Consider the following 26,862-nt stretch of genomic DNA (forward strand, 5'->3'; position numbering starts at 1 on the left):
CCTTATTTTTATTGTACATAGAGAGACGATAATCTGATTTTACTTGCTTTTAGGCTTTTTGGCCATTCGTAAAAATTAAAAAAATATTGAGAAAAAACCTTGCGTTATTAAGGGGGATTCGGCATTATTTGGTTAGTGGCTCGGCAATAAGTTTCGAGGGTATTAAATAGATTATTTTCACACGCCTAGACTTGAACGGCGCAGTACCGCATGCACTGGCCGAGAGCTGAAGATAAGCGAGCGTTGGGCGTCATTTTACTCCTGTTTTTATGAAGACTTGTGATAAAGCTAGCCCAGCCATGCGCTACTAGACGAAACATCACGTGTTTGTCTCCTGCCTTGCTTGTCTCGGCTAGCTCCCGTCTCACAGCTGGTTAGTTCACGCGCGTACTATTTATTTTCTTTATTTGATATTTTCAATACTTCCTTATCAACGTGCCATCAGTAAAAAAATATGTGTTTATTTGTACTTTCAATGCGGAATCTAACTATATAGTTCTAAAATATTTTTTCCTAGGCAAAGGCATCTTAATGAGGAAAAATCTAAATTTCTCCATTCCATAAATAGTAAGAAAATCTGTTTATATGTCAATATAAACTTTAATTTCTCAGCATCAAAATAAACCATGATTTTGATCATTGTGTGAAAGGGTTTCGGAGCCACAACAGTTTAAAGTTGCTAATTTTATGAAAATACGATAAATTTAAATATTTTTAATTTAAACACTATGAAGTTCTGATGCCTCAAACTTTGCACAAAGCATTGTATCACAGTTCTCTTCATACAAAAAAAGTTTCATTGTATTTAGAAATTGTAAGGTCAATTTTCTCTATATTTCGATTGATTTGAGATGGAATAGCTCCATATAGACAAGTGGCAATCTAAGATTGCACTCCACATTCAAAGGAGATTTCTGTTTCTATGAATCGCAAGTGAATGTCTGTTGGAGACATGTCAAAAATGTATATGTATATAGCGCATTGATTATTGCTTTTATTAAGTACAACAGGTAGATATGTCAGCTGGTGCTCTAGTCTTCTTTCTCAATTATGATTTGCAAAGCACTGTGAGTTGGTTGATTATGTTCACTGTTCAAATTTATTTAAAATATTCTAATACATTGAAAAAAAAAATTTCTTTGTACATCTACTTGAATTAATGTTACTAATGTTATTTCTTTTCTTCACTTTGAAGTGTGTTTGTCAAGAAAAAATAATTGGACGAACTGAAAGAGCCAACACCACAATCACAACAGCTACATCTTATAGTTTAACTAAAGACTGTGTCCTTTCATAAATCAGTTTGAGGTACAAATAAATTCTTGTTACAGAAATTGATTAGGAAGTAATATACATAATTTTTTTTTTACTAAATTTTACCACTGGACTCAGACATTTGCTGTGCTTTGTTTGTTGGAAGATGCAACAAAATCACAGGATGTTTTATGGTTTGGCCAGTCCTTAACTTGACATTCCCTGAAAAAGAAAAGGAAGATTAGCACTTTTATTTGAATTTGCTGAGGAACATTGATGAAGCAACTTTTCTCCATCATTGAAATGCTGTGAGACGTGAAGAATTGCAAGTCTTTCGTAAATCAATTCAGTTAATTAAACAGTTGTCATATTTCAGATTGGTGATAAAAGATTTTGTGCGAGATTGTGCGTATTTGCTTGTTTTCCGCACAGAACCAATACGCGGTGTGAAATACCACATTCAGTATTCCCAACGTAACACACATAACAATTTCCCTCTTCTTACCGCTTAAGCGCAACATTCATTTTACTGCTTTAGGCTTTTAACATATTATTTTTAGAGACGTTTAACATAGTAATAATTATAAATTGGAAACTTACCACTGCAATTTCACCTAAATTGCAATGTTAATTATTGTTTTTAAATATTTGCAAAAATTAAGTAAAGTCTACTACTCCACGAAACTTATTGCATTCCTGATACAAGTAACATTAAGGAAGCCGTGAAAAAATCAACAAGATTCCAGATGCCGATGTTATTACTGCAATATCTTATATAAATAATATTGTTAAAATATTAAAATGAAAAATAAATCATTACATAACCTTACCGTTTGTTTTAAGTTCGCATTTATAGACTGGGGGAAAAAAAGACAGACGTATATCACGGCCTGCTGGAGTATAGTAAATACAGAAAACATTTTATAGCAACAATGTTGAAGGAAGATATTTTGGTTTTCCGAAGTTGCCGTCATTAAACAAAAACCAAGATGGAGATTTCATTGCAACTAATTAGAAATTCGTCTTTCAAGTATGTAATAAACGATCTTCGCACAAAATAATGTACGATACACAAGCGGTATGTTTGTTTTCATGTTCGAGGAAAAGATTGAAAAAGCGAAATGTAGTTGAGCTTTTTAATTTCCTCGACCATGATAATGTCAACATACCGCTCTTGTAACGTATATTACTATTCTAGTGTAATTGTATAGTAATGAAGTTACATGTACAGTTAGTTAAGAAATGATAAAATGCTACAAGTTTTACAAGTATGTTTGACTAAACTACATGATTATAGAAATATTTTATACCTTGATGTTCGGTTAGTACAAGGTCATAAACAGATACAGATGTGTTTTGTCTGTTGTGCTGATATGCAATTCTAAATTCTGGGCTCTCACAAACAAATACACTACCGTTACTTCCTGAATACTTGCTGACTTTTAGAAGGAAAAAAAGATCTAGAATTGTAGGGATGATGGGAATAATAGTCTAAATAAGACTACAGTAGCGTGCAAATTAATCTGAACAACGTAATTACTTATGCAAAAGTATCTAAGACATACCTCAGTAATCTATGTGGCCTCCCTTGTTCCTAATAACAGCTCTGAGACGATTTGTCATGGATTCCACTAATTTCCCACAAATATTTCCTTTTTTCTTCATCGCGAAACCATACACCAATGAGGGCAGAAATCATCTTCTCCTTTGTAGAACAATTCATTTTTTGCATTCTTCTTTTGCAAATTGACCACAAGTTCTCAATGGGGTTGATGTCGGGTGAGTTGCCTGGCCAGGGGAGTACCTGAATATTCTTCTTGTTGAAGAATTCTGTAGTTTTTCGAGACGTATGGCATGGTGCCAGGTCTTGGTGGAACACACCTCTGCCATCCGGAAATGATTTTTGCAGCTGGGGTACGATTCTGGTTTCCAATAAGTGAATATATTTATCACAATTCATCATTCCCTTGATAGGTATTAATGCTCCAGGCCCTTCATGTGTAAAACAACCCCAAAACATTACTTTAGGGGGGTATTTGGGTGCTTGTTGGAGATGAGCTGCTGTTACTTTTTCGGATCCTTTCCGTACGTAAGAAACACGGTGGCCGTGGACCTCGAAATGAGACTCATCGGAAAAAAGTACATTCTTTCAGTCATTCACTGTCCAGCGTTGATGTAATTTTGCCCACATTAAGCGTTTTTTGCACATAACAGGGGTTAGCAGTTGCTTCTTAATAGGGTTACGAGCCCTTCGTCCAGCTTCCAAAAGCCTACGCCGCACTGTTGTGACGTGAATATTCACCCCAGTGGTAGCCATTAACTCGCGGGTTAAGTCGACAGCAGTTAGTCTAGAATTTAATTTACTTTTCCTGACAATCAAACGATCTCTGCAGGTGAAGTCTTCCTTTTCCGGCCACAGTTTCCTTTTTTCTGGGGTGTGATGGATCCAGTCTCCCTGTATCGTTTTATGATCGAATTAACAGTAGCCAAACCGATGTGACATTCTGTAGCAATTTGCCTCTGTGTCATAGAAGAATGCTCTGCTAATGTTATAATTTTAGACCGTTTTCGTGGAGTTGTATCCATTTGTGAAGACGACAGAATGTACACAGGATTGCAGTATTAAGTCTTCAACACAACTGAAATGCTTGTAAGTACAAAACGACAGGTAAAAGTCACATATTGTAAAAAAAATAATGACAGACCTTCAACAATGGAATTACACGTACTACAGATGTCAATTAAACCGGTATGAGCAGCTGTGAGGCCAACAATGACAGAAAATGTAAAAATATGTCGTGTTCGGATTAATTTGCATGCTACTGTATATCAGTATTCAGAAGAGAGAAAAGCTATATTAAAATTCTATAAAAATATGATTGTGTATGTGCTATTGACGCGTACTGAAACACAAACATTGTGCCTGAAAGGTACAAGATTGGTAATTTTTCAGTAATATTTCATGATGCAAGTCATCAGCACTTTATGTTTTACATGAAAAGTGAAATTTAAATATCTGCCAAAGCTGTAAAAATATGTACCATAGCTTGGTAACAGTAAAACACTTAGATGCTTCCGAGCATTGATCTGACTACACATTTATGAAGCTGTACCTTCCACAGTAAGGTGCTTTGCATCGTGAACACTTCTTTGCTGCGTGCTCTCCACAAGCAGTACAGGTTGGCGGTCCTACAGCCAAAGCCTCCAGCGTATCCAGATTATATGCTTCATTCAAACTGCAGACAGAGGAATAGCATTGTATTATAGTGCAGTTTGATTGATTTATGGAAATGAAAAATGCTTTATGCTCGACCATGCCGAAACGTAGTAATTATACGCCTGGTAGTAGCCCTTTAATGCACCTCATTTAAGTACACCTATTCATTATAGTTTAGTAGTTCAGTCAATCAGAAATCACCATTGAAGCATTATAAAAGCGCAGGTATCGATTATTCTCGGATATGCAATCGAAAGACAATTAGCGAAATGTCACGGAGGCTGGAAATCCAATACTGTCGCAGAAGGTTATGTTCTGTTACTATAATAATTAGCGTTAATTGTAAATAATATTCAAATAAATTCAATTTGTCATCTCGTTTTTCAATTCTAAATCAATTTCAATGTTATATCAAGATTAATGTTCATGTTATTCTCTAGATTATATCAAGGTCAATGACATTCGTTCCTCGGAAAAAATCAATACTTTCGCGTCTGCGCACATCTCACAATTTAGAAGGTCAGTTCCGCTCCTCACTTAGATAACCATAACATGAATACTTATGAATAATTTCAAGTTAGAAATATGGTCGAGCATAAAAAGTCGTATGAAACTTGCCTATAATGGTAATTAAGACGCTCGTATGAAAATTATGAAACTTGCTTGCACTCGTTTCATAAACAAACATACTCGCGTCTTAATTACTACCATTATAGGCTCGTTGCATAATGTACTATTCTTTGTTCCATCTTTAACCTGTGATGATTAAAAATGGAAACAAGAGAGCTATGCGAGTAATTTCTGACAGTGTAGAAATAGTTACCGAGGTACAAGGTACAGAAAATTATCTATCCATTGTGAAGAAGAATCTGTGGTTTTTAACGGTGTTTTGAGATGTATTCTAGAAGAGCCAAAATTCCAAACAGGGAACGCTTTTTAAATTATATTTTGTATTCTCTTTCATAATGTTTAATGAGTACTTTAACTTTTATAATTATTTTTTTTATTTATTTATTACCTATCAATCAAACTCCTGTATCTCCTCATGAGGAGCATAGGACATTCACAAAGTGCCTCCATCGGACCCTATTTGTAGCCAACTTCTTCACTTCCCTCCATGTTTTCCCCTCCCTAGCAATTTCCTCCAAAACTGTTCTCTTCCATGTATTTTTTGTTCTACTATCCTGGGGGTTCCAATCCAAAGCCATTCTTTCTACTGCTCCATCTTCTTTCCTGATTGTGTGCCCTATCCAATTCCACTTTCGTCTTTCGATTTCTATTGTGATTTCTTTCTGATTTGTTATCCTCCATAGTTCTGAGTTTGTGATTATATCTGGCCATTTAATTTTTAAAATTCTTCGTAGACATCTATTAACAAATGTTTGCAGTTTATTTTGTATAATTTTACTTGTTTTCCATGTCTCACAGCCATATAATAAGACTGATTTCACATTACTGTTAAAGATTTTAATTTTTGTAATTTATTACCTATGCATTTCACAATTTTCTTTATTTTAAATAGAATGAACCGTAAGTATTGTCATTAATTTCAGGGCTTTATTCTTTGAGATATTTCAAACAAAAAAGTTTAATACAGTTTTCCTCTTTTTGCTTTCTTTTCGAGATAAAAATTGTTTTACGTGAAACATTTTATAGCATATTATGGGAAAACTATTGTCTTAATTCCCAATATGCTCAGTCGGTTTAAGAGAGCAGTCGGTTTAAGAGAGCAGTGTATTATGATAGTAAATGATTGAGAGAATTTTGATTTTGTCCTTTAAATGTGCAGAAATTTGATCTGAACAAATGTAACATTGTAAAATTCCTTTGCAGGACAAAAATTTACATTTGTTTGGATCAAATTTCTGCACATTTAAGGGACAAAACTAAAATCCTTGAAATAATTTGTTATAATACACGACTATCTTAAACTGACTGAGCACATTGCTAATTCAAAACATGCTATGAAATATTTATATAAAACAATTTTTATCTCCGAAAGGAAGCAAAAATGAGCAAAATTGTATTAAACTTTTTTTGTTTGAAATATCTCAAAGAACAACCCCTTGCAATTAATGACATTAGTAATACTGTATATATTGGTATAATACTTTTTTTTTTTTATCCAATGTCACCAGGTTGTCTTTTCGACATTTCTGGTCTTCTCTCCTGGCTGTGGCTTAATTGTAACCCACTTCTGAGGTTGAGGCACCTGGAAGGCGGAGTTACATTACCCCGATGATGTGATAGGATGATTATGATAATGTGGTGCCAGGAGAGGTCTTAAATCTAAACTTAACCTAAATTCCAGACCATGGAATAATCCCCTACTATAAGAAAGTAGTAAGTGAATTCTGGATTAAAATGAGGGGAAATTGTAAATTTTTACTCCAAGAGTCAATGCATATATATATATATATATTTTACAGTCTGCATGCTCCATTACTGTGGAGTAATACTACATGCATTGGTTTAACTTAAACTATGTTCATACAATTACTTTATATTGTTCTAAGGGTTTCTTTATAGGCAATATAGATGGATGAATTTTGCACTTTTCTTTCATTGTAATTTGTCAAACTGTATATTGTTAGTAAATTTGATCAAGTTCTTCTGGTATTTGATCAAATTTACTAACAATATACAGTTTGACAAATTACAATGAAAGAAAAGTGCAAAATTCATCGATCTATATTGCATATATCTTAAATGCCTTGATCATATGCTTCCCTTTTCGTGAAGAAATGTTATAACAGTGGACAAGTCAAAATTAAGACTGCAAGTTCATTGCATTACAGATCAGAAAACAATACTGCAGTGTGGCAGAAGCACAAGCTTAAAGACAACTGAAGACCACATATTCTATACTCATTATTTTAAATGTAAGCTACTTGTTACATTAGAAGTTAGAAGACATGAAACAAAACGAGACACTATGAGTATGACATATGAAACAACCTGTGTATAATATGTACATGTTTTATATTACACAATTCTTTTTGTCCTATCGCAGGGCCCTTGTTATTAGCTCCAACTCATAGATGTCGCTAGTGTCGAGAAGGTTAGACCATTTAGTTCGTTAGAGACTATCCAGAGTGCACCACAGGCAATGAGTCCATGTTATACTCGAAATGGATGATAGAGAATTGTTGGAAAGTTACATGGGAACCAGAATGCTCACATAAAACCCATGTGTTGCCTGGACCATGGGCTTGCACAACACAAGCAAATTCAGGAAGGAGTAATATTTGAACCCAGACCCCCTGGCTTATAAGCACCAAAGTGGTCAAGAAAATGATATTAAAAAACAATTAAAAACTGTACCATTCCTGTAATCACAAAGGTTTTAAGACACTGAAACTAATACCAGTTCTTCTGTATATAATTACCATTTAAACCCAAAATCTGTCGAAACTAGTTGGTAAAAGCCTAAACAAACCGAAACTAACTTGTCACTGACTCTAGATCTTACGAAAACTCGCTTTCTATCTACATTTTTTAAAACTATTTTGTACTAGTTGAAACTGATTTTGACGGATTTCGAGTTTTAATGGTAATATATACATCACAATGAAAGTTTAATCGCCATTTCTTCCAAATGTAAGAAAAAAAAAGGTAACTTAATAAAATTGAAGTAAGATTAATGCAATAAGTATAATTCCAATGTAAGGTTATCACTTTTGAACTATATGTCCGTTACAATGAAATTTCTTTCTTTATACAGGATGTTTCACAGGATTTACCGTCCTCTAAGGAGCTTATTTCTGAAGACATTTGAGCAAAAAATGTCATACAAACATAGTTCCTATTCTGAATATTTTCAAAGTTACACTAATATAAAGTTGTTTGTAAAAAACGTTTTTTTTCTTCAGTTTCAAGGTAAAAGAATAATACAAATAGAGAATGAACCATTCAGAAGTATCATTTCTTTAATTGGCAAGTATTACGAAGCTAAAAATGTGCTGTGAACTCCTTAGTTGCTTCGTACAGACATCTTTTTCTATTTTTAACTAGAAAATTACATGTTGAATCAATTATCAATTTAATCAATTATTTAGAAAATTACATTATTCTTACGCACTTATCACAACAATTATTACAAATCACACCACTTTCACCGACTTAATTATTTGCAGTTCAATTTTGCATCCTAATTTACAGTCTTGGAGAGTTTACAACACATTTTTAAAAATGTTGCCGTACACTTGGCTGCACGCTTGTGAACGACATCGCGCTGGCTGTTGACTGCACGCTGACCAAGATCACGCGTTCACAGCAATGTGTTCCAATAACGAAACGTAACTCGTAAATATTGAGAATAGGACTCTTGTTTATATGACATTTTTTGCCCAGAATGTCTTCAGAAATAAGCTCTGTAAAGGACGGTAAATCCTCGTGAATCATCCTGTATAAAGAGGAGTTTTCAAAACTACTGTAATAAAAGTTAAGCACCATGTTAATTGCCTGCATACTCAGAGGTTGGCTTGTGCAGCATCCCATGAAAAAGAATTAAACTTTCGTTCTGTTAAGCTTATCAGAATGCCAAATCTGAACTTGCCCACTCTATTCTTGATGAACAATCTCCCCAGTAGATGGCACTTTGAAATTTAAAAGGGGGTACCTAAAATGCAATTAATACTGGTTTTGAACTGTCGCCTCAATATCTAAATTCACGTGTTTTTGTTTAAATTAAATTTAATTGAAATAAATAGTTAAATTGGGAAGTTTTAAAATGAAGGTGGTCTATATTTACCTCTTGATAATGCCCATGATGTGGTCCTCACTTTTGTTGAACATTACTTCAGCTTGTTTCTTTGCTATCTTCTTCCATCGTTTGGAATTCCGTTGAATTAAAATCTGCCTAATCTGATACAAAACAGAAAAATAACTCTATTGCAAAGACATATCCAGTTCTTAAATTATGTTGTATAATTTTAGAACATAATATGAAAATACATAATCTAGCTCATAAGTGAAACACGAAAAGGAAATTTGAATCACTTAGAATCAAACTGCACTTTATCCAAAAAACTGATTTGCTAGAAAAGACTAAAAACTAGTGAAATTAGACTCCAAATGGTGATTTTAATACTACAGTTAAGGCAGGTAAATTGTAGTTTGACTCCAAGCGAGCAGTTTATCACACTCCCTGCATAAGTCTGCACTGAAACACGTCTTAATGCCATATTTCATAATGAGGAGAAAGTGCAGTTTGATTATAGGCGACTCATTTGTCCAATGTTAAGGAGAAAAAGTTTAGACAAATGGGTATAACTTTTGTAGGGGGCAATGAACGAGGCTTTCCTCCCTAAGCTGCTACACTATCAATCTAGGGATGACAGTCCTTCCTCTCACTGAATTTTCTTAAAAACGAACTTATAAATACCCTATTTATACTGTCGAATATATTTTATTACGTACATCTTACTGAATTGCTTAGTCTTTTAAGACTAAAATGTTCTGTCCTTTTTACATGCCTGCTATTCATTTCTGCAGTACAGAGAGGTCAATGTTATATATTGGTGGAAGAGCGTCTGCATTTTGAGGAGTGCCTGTACTTACTTACTGGCTTTTAAGGAACCCGGAGGTTCATTGCCGCCCTCACATAAGCCCGCCATTGGTCCCTATCCTGAGCAAGATTAATCCAGTCTCTATCATCATATCCCACCTCCCTCAAATCCATTTTAATATTATGTTCCCATCTGCGTCTCGGCCTCCCTAAAGGTCTTTTTCCCTCCAGCCTCCCAACTAACACTCTATATGCATTTCTGGATTCGCCCATACGTGCTACATGCCCTGCCCATCTCAAACGTCTGGATTTAATGTTCCTAATTATGTCAGGTGAAGAATACAATGCGTGCAGTTCTGCGTTGTGTAACTTTCTCCATTCTCCTGTAACTTCATCCCTCTTAGCCCCAAATATTTTCCTAAGCACCTTATTCTCAAACATCCTTAACCTATGTTCCTCTCTCAAAGTGAGAGTCCACGTTTCACAACCATAAAGAACAACCGGTAATATAACTGTTTTATAAATTCTAACTTTCAGATTTTTCGACAGCAGACTGGACGATAAAAGCTTCTCAACTGAATAATAACAGGCATTTCCCATATTTATTCTATGTTTAATTTCCTCCCGAGTATCATTTATATTTGTTACTGTTGCTCCCAGATATTTGAACTTTTCTACCTCTTCAAAAGATAAATCTCCAATTTTTATATTTCCATTTCGTACAATATTCTCGTCACGAGACATAATCATATACTTTGTCTTTTCGGGATTTACTTCCAAACCTATCTCTTTACTTGCTTCCAGTAAAGTTCCCGTGTTTTCCCTAATTGTTTGTGGATTTGGGGAGTGCTTGTAGCGGCCCTAAAGGAGGTGACAGTATTCAACTAACATGAGTGAATACAGGAAGATTGGTGACGATAATTTCAAGAGATTCTATAATTTTTAGAAAAACTAGCTTCAAAATAGAATAGAATTAATTCAAATAATGTCTTAGCATGCAACATAACTTAAAAGTCACATTAATAGGAAGCTATTCTTATATTACTGCATTTGTTTGAAGGGTAAGACACAGTTCATCCTGTTCATGCCGAAACTCTCACCAGGAGCCACTTCCTTTTTTTCGCATGTTGAACACATTGTGTGGTCTAATGCATTTGAAACAGATACTGATTCCACACTTGTGTCACGAATCAACAAGGTATGAACCATATTCATTCCAAATGGTTAGAAATTGTAAACCCTTCATATGAAAAATTTATAACAATCTCATTAAAATTGTATACTACACATCCGTTGTAAATTGACCGGTGTTGATTCCACGAACTAGCAGAGTGCATCATCTCCCTCCACGATGCTCTGGTCCTCTCAATATTCCGTAATCGCATACAATGTCGCGTGTACGACAGTGGCGACATCAATGTTCATATCGTGTAACATTGAACGTGTACTACCATCTTTGTGTTTATATTTCCTGTGTCTTCACTTTTCAAATACAATTCAGTGCTTTAAGACACTGGAAATAAACCAACCAAACAGTTACCTGCGGTGTGACTTCCAGAATTAATGGTTGCTTTGATGCAGGAGGAAAATTGGCTACAGCCAGTTTCGCCAGCCAGTATTTCAGCTCTACAAGTGGTGGCAGTTGATCCAGAATACTCTCTTGCAAGAAGCATTGAAGCTACAAAAACAAAGTTACAATTCTTAGATCAGAAATAAACAATTGTGATTGCCAGATTCTCTCCAAAACAACGCTGGAATTTAAATCTACATGAGCTTTAACTTCTTGTTTTAGACATATTTACAATACTGTGCAGAAGATGGAAGGATCAAATATTGGTGCAATTGGCAACATTGTCTGACACATACAAGAAGTTCTTTTTTTTTTACATTCTTAGTCTAGAGGTTAACGTGCTTGCTGTTATGTGCAAGGTTACTGGGTTTACATCTTCCTTTATAAATAAAGAAATAAAACTGGGTATCACATGTAATAGACTTAAGGCTAGTATAAGAACACTGTTCCTGAATGAAAAGATTTCAAGCAAAACTTATCGAGTATTTTTCGCTCATATCAAACTTCAACTCTATTAGTCATAATGTTTGCCTGTAATCTAATCCTGGGGAGTAATCAGTTCTGACTTACCACAGTTGGAACTCAGTTTTGGAATTTCCCCTACTACCAGACTAGCAAGGGCCAGGAAGTTTTTCACTTATCATATTTGGAGATGTTAGTAATTACATCATTCATTTCAGGTTTTATAAATAAAAATATGAGGTTGATTCAAAAGGCATCGAAAAAAATAGGTATATATTATAATTATATCATTTATTTTATAGTGTTGTATTCATTCTATGCTGATTTTTTTGTAACAGTCGGTTCAGGAATTAAATTCCTAAAAGTCACCAACATAGCTCAGTCGGCTGAAGCACTTGCCTGTCGATCCAGAGTTGTGCTCAGGCATGGGTTCGATTCCCACTTGGGTTGATTACCTAGTTGGGTTTTTTCCGAGGTTTTCCACAATCGTAAAGAGAACGTCAGGTAATCTATGGCAAATCCTCGGCCTCATCTCGCTATCACCAAACCCATTGATGCTAAATAACCGAGTAGTTGATAAAGCGTCGTTAAACAACAACAAAAAGAGACTTCCTAAAAACGGAAGACTATCCATCTGTATAATTAAGTAAGGGATGTCGTAAGTGAGCATTCTTTTACAAATATTATGGCATAATCATAGCAATTGTTGTAAACATAACATATAAAATACATCTTGTGCCTGTGGGGAAAATGTGATACCCTCTTAGAATGTGATACATTAGTAGTTCAACGGTTTGTATTGACTTTATGTAACTTCCATTTTCCTCTGGAGGTATTGCCTGGGGGTCTCTTTCTCTTTCACTCAAAAAGAAAGTTGGTATGGAAATGTGTGGTAATGCAGAAAAAAAAAAAAAAGATCAGACCTTGCTACTTTCATAAATTGTTCATACATCGAAAAATTGTATCTCACTCTTCTTTATTTACGTCAAGCATAACATGAATAATTAAGCCTTATAATATTCTTACTTTCGTAAGCTGACTCTTGCGGTACTCATTGATGTCATAGTGTGCAGGTAGGCGAGGATCTAGTAACAGATGTCTAAGAGCAAGCCATGTCTTAGCTTCTGTTCGAGTTACCTTCATCTTGGCTTCACCCTTCATTTCTTCCCAGTTACAATCTACAACATAACATTTAAGTGTTAGCTGCTTGTAAGTAAAGTATAAGTATAAATAATTGTATGAGCCAGTAGCATTGCTCAGTCGGTTAAGGCTCTTGCCTGCCAATCCAGAGTTGCACTCGGGCACTAGTTTGATCCCCGCTTGGGCTGATTACCTGGGTGGGTTTTTTCTGAGGTTTTCCCTAACTGTAAAGCGAATATCAGGTAATCTATAGCGAATTCTAGGCCTCATCTCGCTATCACCAATCCCATCGATGCTAAATAACCTAGCAATTGATATAATAATAATAATCCGTGGCGCCACAGCCCGTGAAGGGCCTAGGCCGATCAACCCACATGCCGAAGCAGAGGTGGACGATCATCCAACCAGAATGGAGGTATCGTGTGGTTAGGACGATGATCCCCCAGATGTTATAGCTGGCATTCGCAACCGGATTTCGCTACCTATCGTAGCTCCCCAAGTGCATCACGATGCTTGGTGGGCACCAGTCCTATACATTGGCCAAAATTTCATGAGAAAATTTCTTCCCCCATGAGGACTCGAACCAGCACGCATTCTGTACCGCGAGTCCTAGGCGGGATGTCTTAGACCACGATGCCACGGTGCGGAACCAGCAATTGATATAGCGTCGTTAAATAACCAAACTAAAAAAGTAATATCTGTAAGGAATTCAATTTGGACACATAACAATTAGAAGTCCAATGATAAACTCTGCTACTGCACTAAAGTCAGAAACCCTGGGTAGACAGGTGAGTCAGCAGTAGAGTAGTGAAACCTGGGCAGTCCAGAAAAAGGACTTTTGGTCCAGGCAACATTTTGATCCTGCCTTGGACGTCGAAATGTCCAGGAATTGAGATTTCATGCTATCTGGACGAGCTGGATATTCAGTTGGATTGTATTGTATTGTATTTATTAATATTCCATGGTATTCATACATTGCTTTACAGCTAGAATATGGAACAAGTCAAAAAACTTAATACTATTATAAAGTCTTAATTTATAGTCACAGTCTAGATGAAATATATATAGAAAAGATTTACAATATAGTCTACTAGTACAACACATAGTTTTAGTATCAATTTCATGAAGCGTTATTGAATGTCATGAATTCACCTACAGAATAGAAGGCGTGAGAAATTAGGTACTTCTTTAATTTGGCTCTAAATAATCTTATGTTTTGAGTTTCATTTTTTATATCGATAGGGAGGCTATTAAAAATTTTTACTGCCATATAACGCACTCCTGTTTGATAGCAAGATAGACTGGATGATATGATGGTCACTGTATCTTAAGAAATGTGTATGAATATAATGCTTTTTATGAACAGTCTTTAGATATCCTGTGAATTACTGAAATCTGTAAAATTTGTAATGCCAATTCCAGTATCTAATGCCTTCTGTGAAAGAATTTCCAGTTTACTCGGTCACATCTAGACAGATGACTCAAACTGTCTGAAAACCTTATCAAGGCAGAGTTGCAAGTAAAAGTTAATTTTGGAGGGTCATGTTCTGAAATTGTCCAGTTTCTTAAGGACAACCATAGTATCATTTCTGCAACAAAACGTGAAAAGAAATAAAGGTTTAAGAGAAGGAAGTAATGATTTTCATTAAAAAGTTAATACTGTCTATCTAGTGTTTCAAATTTCCATTGTGCTATGTTGTGGTTATGGGGGCTATTAAATATTATAATTGATGATCAGTACACAGGCCTACACTTCTACGGTTATTTCGTATCAGTATTCCCATTTGGGACCAAATGTAAAATTTTATGTTGGATCTTTCATACACTACTTTTAACACTTGAATATAAATAATTGATTAAATGGCGAACTTACTCTTGTTAATTATGTAAGCATGTGCGGCTTACAGCAGTTTCGGTGCTATTCGACACCATCCTCAGAGCCTACTAGATCTTGGCGCTATCTCAACTTCGCTGCCTGTTGTGTGGGTGCGTTCGTGTGATGAAGAGTTGTGTCAAATAGTGTGTGTGTTCTGTAAATTTCCTAGACATCACCATAACAAAAGTTGACAACAAACACACCTTCAAAATATACAGAAAACCAACCACCACCACCACACACATACACAACACATCTAACCACCCCACACAACACAAACATGCTGCATTCAGGACAATGGTACACAGATTACTCAACATACCCATGAGCCAACAACACTACAATGAAGAAGTGAACACAATCAAATACATAGCACAAGAAAATGGTTACAACCCAAACATTATAGACAACATCAAAAGGAAGACAAAACAAAAACTCAAGAAACACAAAAACACACAAAACAAAACACAACACAAACACAAGAACACAAGAAATACATCACACTAACATACGAAAACAAAAACACACACAAGATCGCATCCTTATTCAGAAAACAGAAATACAACATAGCATACAGAACAGAAAACACACTACAAAGACATCTCAACACACAAACAACACAAACAAATAAATACAACCACACAGGCGTATACAAACTCACATGCAATAGTTGCGACAGTTTCTACATTGGACAGACAGGCAGATCATTCCAAACTCGATACAAAGAACACATTAAAGCAATAACCAGAGGACACAATACATCTGCATATGCCGAACACATAACTAATGCTAACCACACATACAACAACATAAATACAGACATGGAAATCCTACACATACAACCCAAAAACCAAAAACTCAACACACTAGAACAATATGAAATATACAAACACACTAAAACACACCCTAATAAAATTCTCAACACACAGATCAATTTCAGAACACACACACTATTTGACACAACTCTTCATCGCACGAACGCACCCACACAACAGGCAGCGAAGTTCAGATAGCGCCAAGATCTAGTAGGCTCTGAGGATGGTGTCGAATAGCACCGAAACAGCTGTAAGGTGCACATGCTTACATAATTAACACGAGTAAGATCGCCATTTAATCAATTATTTGTAAAATTTTAAGTATGTCCAGGAATTGGCTAACAGAAAGTTGGCATCCCTAGTCAGAGGTAGGTAAGAGGAGGGTGATTAGTTATTGTTAGAGGGCGGATCTGTGTGCGTTGAGTATGCATGGGCTGTGTTGCTACTGCTTGCATCGTGTCACATCTAACCTGTTTCGTTCTCTAACCGCACACAGATCCGCCTTCTAGATAACATTTGACTATACTCATGCACAGGTTGTAATATTATGCCTCTAATTGCGTACTCACCATCATATTTTAAAGTTTTGCCAGAAGAATCTTTCTTAATCCATGGTTGTAACTCAATTATGTTCGCCAGAAGAATAGGGATGTCATGAGTAGAAAACATGCGTGAAGTTGCACTCAATGGAAGGCTGTTAAAATAATATCAGACGTTATTGTTTTCAACTTTGGATGTCTTAAGTATAGGTATTCTTTACAACACAAACATAGCTTCTTGACCTCGCCCACAAGCAGTTTTCGTATTCTCCTTCATGAATTTAAGATAATTCAATCTAATCTATATTTTAAACTTTATTCTAAGTTTTCATTCAAGAATCTATCTATGTCTGGAACAAATGAATAGATAACGATTCTTATTTAGAATACAGTGGTTTTGTTCTATTTTAAGCTAGCCTAGTTCATTCTGGAAAACGAATTGACACGATAATTTTGTTCATTGATTCTTAGAGGATTCCAATATTGAATTTAATCGAAACTGAATAAAATGTTTAATTTCCTGATTTTTATTTTCTAGCAAATCAGTTTGAGCCTTAAGTTTGTTTAGTTCCTATCAAATTACATAATAATTTTTGAAAACAAAATATTGAGAAAGATTTTTGGCCCCATTCAAGAAAATGGACAGTGCCGAATTAGGAAGAATAGGGAATTAAGAAGTTCTTAGGAAAATATTTAGTACATCTTGGTTACACAACTTTTAACACTGTATCACTTCGGAATATGTATGGTAAGACTTTCCTGTGTTAAATTTCAACGTACCGTACCGCATTTACATGTTTCGAACCAACATGAACCAACAAAATTACAACGAAGAGCTAAACACAATCAAATACATAGCACAAGAAAACAGATACAACCCTAACATAATAAACAACATAATACGTAAGACAAAACATAATCACAAAAAACATAAGAATACAACACAAACACAAGAACATAAAAAATACATCACACTAACATACGAAAACAAAAAAACACACAAAATTGCAACCTCGTTCAAGAAATGAAATTACAACATCTCATACAGAACAAACAACACTCTACAAAAACATCTCAACACACAAACAACACAAACAAATACAACCACACAGGCTTAACAAACTCAAATGTAACACCTGCAAAACTTCTACATAGGACAGACAGGCAGATCGTTTCAAACACGTTACAAAGAACACATCACTGCCATAACAAAATTACAAAACATCTCCACATATGTAGAACACATCACAAATGCTAACCACACCTACAGAGACATCAACACAGACATGGAAATACTGCACATCCAACCAAAGAGCCAGAAACTAAACACACTAGAACAATATGAAATATACAGACACACGAAAACACACCCCAACGAAATTCTCAACACACAACTCAACTTCAAAACACACACACTCTTTGGCTCTACACTATACCACAGGAACACACCCTCACAGGAAACAGAACAAGTGGCGCCAAGACCAACAACGACCAGTTCTGAAGATGACCCATAAATAGGTCGAAACATGTAAACGAGGTACGTTGAGGTACACAGAAAAGTCTTACCATACATATTCCGAAATATTTAGTGCTAAGAGGGATGAAGTTACAGGAGAATAGAGAAAGTTACACAACACAGAACTGCACGCATTGTATTCTTCACCTGACATAATTAAGAACATTAAATCGAGACGTTTGAAATGGGCAGTGCATGTAGCACGTATGGGCGAATCCAGAAATTCGTATGGAGTGTTAGTTGGGAGACCGGAGGGAAATAGACCTTTGGGGAAGCCGAGACGTAGATGGGAGGATAATATTAAAATGGATTTGAGGGAGGTGGGATACGATGATAGAGAGTGGATTAATCTTGCTCAGGATAGGGATCGATGGCAGGCTTATGTGAGGGCGGCAATGAACCTCCGGGTTCCTTAAAAGCCATTTATAAGTAAGTAAGGGAATTAAGAAGCTTGTACCTGGAACCAGGTGTTGTGGCACTAGTTAAAAGTACAGAAGACTGGGCTGGTTAAGAAGAACAATCCCTGATAGAAGTTACTACCAGATGGAAGGAGGCCTTTGGAAAGATCCAAATTCCACTGGAATGAATAGAAGGAAATAGGACCATGGCGGAAGATAGAGGAGCTTGGAGGGAAACTGTGATTGAGGCCAAAACCTTCTGAGGTTTGGTGCGTCACAGTGATTGATTGACAAGTGAAATCAGTTTTCAAGTGTTCTTATACAGGACAATAAACATTTTTTTTTTAAACCCATGTTTATAATTGTATGGTTATTAGCTTTATGAAACAGCTACAATTGTAGCTGTAGTATTTTGCTATTTACAAGTACTTTTCACTACTACAAATTTGTTTTACTTACCTGTCAATATTCTGAGTCATACATCCAATTACTGAAATACATTTCATACCAATATTAAAGGTAATTGTTCTTTGCTTATGTTCCAAATCCTCAAAGCCAGACAAAGTTTCAGAGCTTTTAGATACTTCCTGTTTGCCTTCTGCAATAATTCTAGTGATTGCCGATGCACAATAATCTATTAATTCAATTGCATTTTCGCCCAGTGCTTCACAGCTGTCGGAATGGTAAAGTAGTGTCTGAAGAAATTCAATAGCAGTGGCTTCATGGAAAAGCTGGAACATATATTCATAACAACATATACATTGCAAATACATCATTGTATATATATACCGGTATATATACAATGGAATGCTGGCGGTATAACATCAGCCAAGAAGACTGAACTAGCCAATATACTCTCAGATAATAATATAGATATCTTCCTTATTCAAGAAGCAAACCTTAATGCTTACCAATTAAAATATTTTAATTTTAAAGGTTTTATATCAGTCCCCTAACTGCCCATTGTGCAACTCAAACCAAGAAATGGATTCGGAACACCCATGGCCAGCCACTGAAGCACAGATTTTGAGGTGTTCCGAATCCATTTCTTGGTTTGAGTTGCACAATGGGCAGTTAGGGGACTGATATATTCCAATTCTATGCAGGTGTTTGGCCAAACAATCATGGCCTGTTGCCAATCTAAATGCAGCTACAGACGATTTTCGTGGTAAATCGGGAATTAAATATAACAAAATATAAATAAATTCATTTATTAAAAAACAATTTCATGCCAATTTATGTTAAAAAAACTCACCAACAGACTAAAAAGAATTTTTTGAAAACAATTATAAAATCGAGATATTACCCAAAAAATGCAAACAGAATAGAGTATCTTTACTCACTTTAAGATAATATTAAATATGTGTAGTTACTTAGAATTTAATGTGCAAGTTTATTTACAAAAGAACTACACCGTACCGAATTCTGATAGCCTGATACAAAATATGTAACATACTTACAACCATGTAAGGAATGAATACACTCTCAGGCTCTGATACAGTTTTCACAAGTAGAGGCAAAACTTTTTCCTTCCACACAGAAATACATACGGCTTCATGAAGGAGAACAGGTATCTGAAATGAAGTACGCCACATATAACAATAGATTGAAATAAGCTGCTCTTAATGGTGGGTTTAATGCTGAAAAAGCTAATAGGGCTACAATACAATGTAAATGTCCGAAAGTTAAATATTTAGGCATAATTTTCGACAATAATTTAAAATGGAATCAACACATTAATTACCATTGTAATAACTTACGTAAAATAATATATCTTGTTTTATTGAGGAATTATTTGTCAATAAGTTTATTATGCACAATATACTTAACGTTATTTCAATCGGTAATTATGTATGGAATTATAGGATGGAGTAGCTTATTTAAAATCCATTTTAATCCACTTTATTTATTACAGAAAAAAAAATTGAAGTATGTCTTCATAAACTTACTGATTTTCCATCTCAAAACTTGTTTTTAGATTTTAAGGTTCTTAAAATAATACAAATTTATTATATTGTATTAATAAAATTCATACCTACATAAAAATCGAAATAACTTTTAATTGTATTCTCATACTTATAGAAAAAAAGGTATGAATTCTTTAACATTGTTTGAACCAAAATACAACACTGCTACAGTATTTAATCATAGTAGTAATTTAGACTTAGAATATATAACAAATTTATATTTAAATATCCCAATCTTGTCAATTCTAATAGTTATACTGTAGTATTGAATTTGAAAAGTTATGTGTGGATTTTATAAATAATTAAAAATTGTAAATTTTAAATTTATATATTCTTATTGTGTAGTAGATATAAAACAAATTATATTATATACGTCTTAATTTAAATTCAGGAATCCGCCCTTGAGCACGAGTTCTACTCTTTCAGGGATGAGTTAAAATTTTATCTGTGTATATTATATTTTATGTTACAATTATTAGCAAAATAAATAAATATGTTTGGAAATCAGTTCTCTACTTTAGTGTGAGTACTCCCTATTGTAACAGAAAACTTGTAAGATACGGCATTTCAACATTTATTTTATTGATAGGTATGATGAAGGTAGTGTAAAAATAACTAGTAAAGTGGACATTTCTTTTTTAGATTAAAACGCATCCATACTTTGTTGTATAATATAATCGTGTCCTTAACATTTTCTTCCCGAAGTTCCCGGGCTTCAAGAATGGCTTGTTGATGCAGTTTCTGGAGCCGTTCATGTGATTCAAACCAGCTGTAAATATAAATCAATAATTAAGTTCAATAAATAAGTAAATATGAATACAGTACCGATACACGTGTTTTTTGGTAGGGAGTTTACAGAATTATGAATCATGAGATCTATCAGAGATGACTTCGTTTAAGTTTGCTAATATTCTAAAAAATGTCAGATGAAATCCTCTTCTTAAATAGCTTCCCGACATTGGTAATGTGCATTGTACCAGTAACAAAAAAAAAGTATCAAGATAGAAAATGTAACAAAATTAATTTAGGCCTGAATAAAAAATTATAACAATATTTCTGTAACAAGATTAATTTTGATGAAAGAACTCTATCTCCGTGTTTCTGTTTATTTGAACCATTCTTATTTTGGGATTATCTCGGACTAGATATTATTACTGATTCCTCAGAGGAATTTGTTTCTGAAATGATGTAAACTTATCAGTGCAGACTCATTTTTATAGTGATTTAATTGCATTTGTAAACATCCATAGAGTTAAATGTTAAGGTTCGATTGCATTGTTAAGAAATCATCTCAGATAAGACATTGCACTGTATTTTTTTTTCTCTTTCTTGCATTAGTTTTATATCTAACAAATTATCCATGTAATATGTACTATTCAAAATTTTGTTTCGTAAATGGTATACTTTGTCTTATAGGCAATCCCTGTTCAGGGGAAGTGTTTCATAATAATAATAATAATAATAATAATAATAATAATAATAATAATAATAATAATAATAATAATAATAATAATAATAAAAGCATGTAAACAACTGGTAGTTATGTTGCCCGCTGTTGTTTCATTTTAAATTTAGCTAAAAGAATGAAACCGATAAATACTGGTACTATAGGCCTACATGTTGCAAATTATCGTACCTTGAAGACCCAAGTTCAACAATGTCAGAAGGTTCAATAGTTTTCACATAAAATGCAATCTCTTCTACCGTTAGGACGTCTTTAATTATTGTTTCTGTCATATTGTAATAGTATAGCTGATGCAACTTAGAATATCCCTTAGAGATTTCGAAAATTGGCGGCAGCCATTTGTAAACAATTATTTTGTGTGTTTGTATGTTTTTCTTTTTTTAATTTTACGCGTGATTTGTGGTACATTTTGGTTTTCAGTTTTTGCAATTTCCACTGTGTTTTAGTATTTTGCCAGATTACGACAAAGCTCAATGAAGAGAAGATTATGATTATTCTAACAAGTCAAGTATGTTTAAATGATTTACACAACAATGCCAATGCAGGTACTGTGCAGTACACCAAACAATTTAAACGTTTGTAACCACTGATTATGGCAAACAAAAATGTACAATGAAAGAAGTCAATTTCAAAGGAACACTGTCAAAGATGGAAGCAGTTCTGATAATTTGTCGCTCGGAGCGCTAGTGTAAATTGAACATCTCCCAAATGAATTTCTCTCTTCTTTTAATGTACATTTATAAATATGTATGACGAACTTAAAGTAAATGCAGAAAGAACTTAAAAATATAAATATAATTAAATATAATAAAAAATAACACTATAGTCCTAGACATATCATGGTAAATGCGCTTAATTTCGAGGTATGGTTCAGTGGTTGAGAGTTATATAGATATATCGCAAGTTCGTATGTTGGCTATACGTATTTTCAGCGGTTGAGTTTGAAATGAATCTGGTATTTGCCTGTGCGAAAGGTGGAGAATAGGAGTAAAGTGTCGTTATATTCGTTTAAGGCGTGGTAGAAATAGTTGTCATAGCCTTCAAATATGTAATACGTTGTTGTGTATTTGAAGTGTATTAACCTGTTGTTTATATTGAACATTACCTGATTTTCTTACATTTTCAAGGTAACACACAAAGTGAAATTGTGTACAAGGTTTTCAATCATGGATCCGTTTACTCAGGTACAGACAATAGAATAGGTAATTTGTTTTTTATGTTTTTTTTATGATTTTCGGGCCTTACACTATGTTTATTTTGCAGCGGTTGTTAGAGAAAACCACAGCTCGGAGGGACAATTTTGATATTGCAGGACTAGAAGCAACAAAAAGAAATCCTCTGCAAGATTACAGTGACATGCAAATGCCTAAAGCAACAACAGAAGATACATTTACTCAGGTAATACAGTGATCACTAGAAACCTAGCGCCTAGACAGACATGCCATTTTGCTTGTAACTAACTTATCACAAGACAAAACTTACAACGAACTTTTGTTTGCAGAGAATGTTGGCTAGATCTAAGGCCCGGCGAGAAAAGTTGGATCCAAAGACAATTAATGCAGGACTAGAAAATAAACGAAATCCTTTAGAAGATTATAATCGTATGCAGCTAGTTAAAGTAACTACAGAAGGTAATATTAAACTTTAAGTTCTGTAAGTAGCCTGTTAATTTCGGGTTTGACGTTTCGACCCCAGATCTTCTAGCATTAAATAATTAATTTATTACAGATGATCAATTTTTACAATTTACTGTAGACTACTTCAATTTTAAAATAGGCCTACACTAGGGAAAGAAAGTACCTGCATGAAATTGCAATTGATGGAAAGCAATTTGACTGTAATTCAGGACTAAATCTGAAAGAAATCGCCAGTAGGGGAAGTTATCCCCACTCTCGCCGCGCGCTCGCAACACGGCAGCTGCTCTCTGTACTGTTTACCCCATCCCTGTGGCTCACTCCCAAGCCCACCGTAATGAAATGTGATTCAACACACAATAAACCTAAATGATAACTATTAACTAGCGCAGTTCCGCCAATATTAGATGTGCATTCGATAGCCTTCACGTGATAACAATTACACCAAAAACAAATTTAAAATGACGTACTTAGCATAACACAATATTTATTTATTTATTCTGGTGTAGTTGAGGCCATCAGGCCTTCTCTTCCACACCACCAGAAATACAAATACAATAATAGAAATAAGAAGGAAACAAAAACACTATAAACAAAGTAAAGCCACACAAAATATACACAGGTTGCAGTCACACAAACTTTAAATGAGTGATTAAGTATGATAATTAATTGTATCCTAACTAATTAATAACATAAACAAGAAACTTACGATTTTAATCTAGAGTAAAAAACACAAATCAACACTTCTAGCAATACCTAAAAACATTAAATGAGACAAAATTTTCCAATTTAATTTTGAATTGTGATAAAGTCTGGCAATCCCTGACGTCATTAGGTAACGAATTCCAGATGCGAGGTATTTCTACAGTATAGGAAGATGAGTATAAAGACGTTCTATGATGAGGGATAGAAAGGTGTGCTTGATGTCGGTTTCGAAGAGTTGTAAGAAATTGAAAGCGCGATAACAGATAATTCAGAGTAGAAGTTTGCATGATTCTAAACAGAAGAGACAGTGGATGTATTCTTCTTCGTTCCTTCAGTCGCACCCATGAAAGTAACTGGAGGGAGGGTGTTATATGGTCAAATTTACGAGTATTGCAGATGAATCGTATGCACACATTTTGAACACGTTGTAGTCTCTCAGTTAAAAGTGAACTTACATTAGTTAGTAAGGAATCGCAATAATCAAAATGGGGCATTACAAGCATCTGAATAAGATTCTTTTTTAGACTAAGTGGTAGAAATTCTTTCATATGAAACAAGGAGTGAAGTTGAGAAAATATACTCACCTATGAAAGTAACACTTGGAAACCCAAACTCGTCTCCCTCCCTCACTTACAGACATTATTTTCCCATTGAACATACAGAGGTGTGAAAATTATTAGAATAATCTTAATTTTAAAGGTTTTTTAATAGTTCCTTCACAAATATTAATTTAATTGATGAATATTGGTATATAATATTACTATACTGATGTAGGATATATTTACTACTAACAATGCCGGAAAGCATTGTTGTACATTGGTATTTTTCTTATTTTCCACTTGTTATGGGAATTCAGAAATTATTATATTATGTTGGCGGAATTGGAAACATAAAAAATTATATGCACAAAACAGATGTATACGTTCATTTGAACCTTGACAACAATGTAAACGCAAAGAACAATTTGTTTAAAGCATTTCTTAATTAATTTTTTATGTTTCCAATTCCGCCAACATAATATAATAATTTCTGAATTCCCATAACAATTGTAAAATAAGAAAAATACCAATGTACAACAATGCTTTCTGGCATTGTTAGTAGTAAATATATCCTACATCAGTATAGTAATATTATATACCAATATTCATCAATTCAATGAATATTTGTGAAGGAACTATTAAAGAACCTTTAAAATTAAGATTATTCTAATAATTTTCACACCTCTGTAAGTAGATTCATTTTTCCCATTTTCAGCCATGTTCAAGCCCTTTTACAGTACATTGCTGAGGTATGAGAGCTCATTGAAGAGTTAATTCATAAAATGGCAGATGATGAACTTCCATTCTGATTTTAATCGTCATGTGACACATTTTAAATCTTACATTCCCGAAATAATGGATCAGTGAACCTATGCATTGGCCACCAAGGTCCCCAGACTTTACTCCTGTCGAGTTTTGTCTGTGGAGGGTGAGTGAAAGGCGAAGTGTACAAAAAGTAACTGCTACTGACTTCAGTGTTAGATGCAGCACATTAGGCAATAACAAAAAGTACACAATGGCCGAATTGGTCACTATCATTATGAATAGTGTTGCCCTCATAAAGGAGCGACTAAATGACCTCAAAAGAGCAACACTTATTGTCAACAGAGCGGAAAAGTGTATTGGAAGTGTCGAAATGTGTTGATATCATGTAAATGAGTAATAAATGCAATCATTAAGTTATTTTTCTTTCCTTCTTGCCACTTATAATATTTGGGTAATTTCATAGAAGACGGGCACTTGGTTGAATATAATAAGTATTACCAACTTCTTTATTTCAGAGTTAAATGTTAGTGATCTTTTAGTGACTTTTACATGTTCTAGGTTTTTTGTACTAGGTGTCGCCGTGATTTTCTTTTAATTTTATTGGTTATAGTTGTCATTTTGTTCTAGAATTTTCGTTAATTTTGAATGGATAATGACGTTATCAGTTGTTCTTGGTTGTTTGACGTGAGTGGTGTTATGTTGTGGCTGATGGCTAAAGCTATTGAAAGTTTCTCATTTTATGATTTTTGTGATTTTCTTTCGATTTGATTGGCTATAGTTGTCATTTATTCTAGTAGAATTTTCATTAATTTTTAATGGATAATGACGTCCTGTTGTTCTTGGTTGTTTGACGTGAGTGATATTATATTGTAGATTTGTCTGCGTTTGTCGAATGCGCATCATCATGCTTAAGAAAAGCCACTTTTCAGTGCCAATAATTTATTTTGTGTGCACAAGGTTGGAATTTTGAAGTAAGAGGGAAAGGAAGGAAACCGTGTTCTGAAATTTATGTATTAAATTTTGTTTCGATTTTGGTTTAGTTCTTTCACTGGTGAAGAAGGATTGTGTTGAATGTTGAGAAGAAAACTGTTTTTTTGTGGTTATTTACTGAATTTTCCGTATAAGTTAAGGTGTAATAAGTATTCAAAGAGAATTTCATTCAGTGTAAACACTTGGTTTATTTATGCAAAGTTGACTGTACGACAAGTGTTGATTTAGTTCTTTGTAGCCTGCATGGTTTAAGTTTAGATTGCCTTAAAGCCTGTGTCATTTATACTGGAAGTGAAGTGGTTGTCGATGAAGACGTCGATGAGAATTGAATTTTATTTGATAAGATGATAAATTATTATGTTTTGTTTTGTCTTTTAGTGATTTTTGGGGGTAAAGTGCGGACGAAAACTGCCAGAAAAGTACTACCAACTATGAAGTTTGAATGCCACGAAACGCCAAAAAAATCGAAGGCGAAAAATTAAATGTATTTTCATTTTTTTT

General features: G+C 34.4%; 2 protein-coding genes across 4 annotated transcripts in view; one reads left to right on the top strand and one right to left on the bottom strand.

Moving 5' to 3' along the window:
• Positions 1–981: 981 nt before the first annotated feature.
• Positions 982–22,430, bottom strand: Zmynd10 (zinc finger MYND-type containing 10). The gene is made up of 10 exons (XM_069819972.1): positions 21,900–22,430; positions 20,924–21,032; positions 19,757–19,870; positions 18,756–19,027; positions 16,413–16,537; positions 13,039–13,190; positions 11,521–11,658; positions 9,225–9,337; positions 4,368–4,490; positions 982–1,476 (listed from the first exon to the last, which is right to left on the bottom strand). The coding sequence occupies exons 1-10, from the start codon at positions 21,998–22,000 to the stop codon at positions 1,389–1,391; spliced, it is 1,335 nt and encodes a 444-aa protein (XP_069676073.1). The 5' UTR covers positions 22,001–22,430; the 3' UTR covers positions 982–1,388.
• Positions 22,431–22,673: 243 nt separating this feature from the next.
• Positions 22,674–26,862, top strand: part of scra (anillin, actin binding protein) — a 69,679-nt gene continuing 65,490 nt past the window's right edge. For all 3 annotated transcript variants that reach the window (XR_011331191.1, XM_069819973.1, XM_069819974.1), the window contains exons 1-3: positions 22,674–22,912; positions 22,992–23,126; positions 23,230–23,359. Coding sequence is in view for 2 of the 3 variants with exons in the window: in XM_069819973.1 (XP_069676074.1) it covers positions 22,895–22,912; positions 22,992–23,126; positions 23,230–23,359 (283 nt within the window). In the remaining variant the exon portion in view is untranslated. The remainder of the gene's footprint in view (positions 22,913–22,991; positions 23,127–23,229; positions 23,360–26,862) is intronic.

This window comes from Periplaneta americana, chromosome 3 (assembly GCF_040183065.1).
Source record: "Periplaneta americana isolate PAMFEO1 chromosome 3, P.americana_PAMFEO1_priV1, whole genome shotgun sequence".
Taxonomy (NCBI): domain Eukaryota; kingdom Metazoa; phylum Arthropoda; class Insecta; order Blattodea; family Blattidae; genus Periplaneta; species Periplaneta americana.

Excerpts from the sequence above, each read along its gene's own strand:
- Zmynd10 (XM_069819972.1), bottom strand. The coding sequence starts at position 22,000 with ATGACAGAAACAATAATTAAAGACGTCCTAACGGTAGAAGAGATTGCA. Across the intron at positions 16,538-18,755 it reads ATGACTCAGAATATTGACAG|CCTTCCATTGAGTGCAACTT; the intron begins GTAAGTAAAACA and ends TTATTTTAACAG. Across the intron at positions 13,191-16,412 it reads CAAAACTTTAAAATATGATG|ATTGTAACTGGGAAGAAATG; the intron begins GTGAGTACGCAA and ends GTTATGTTGTAG.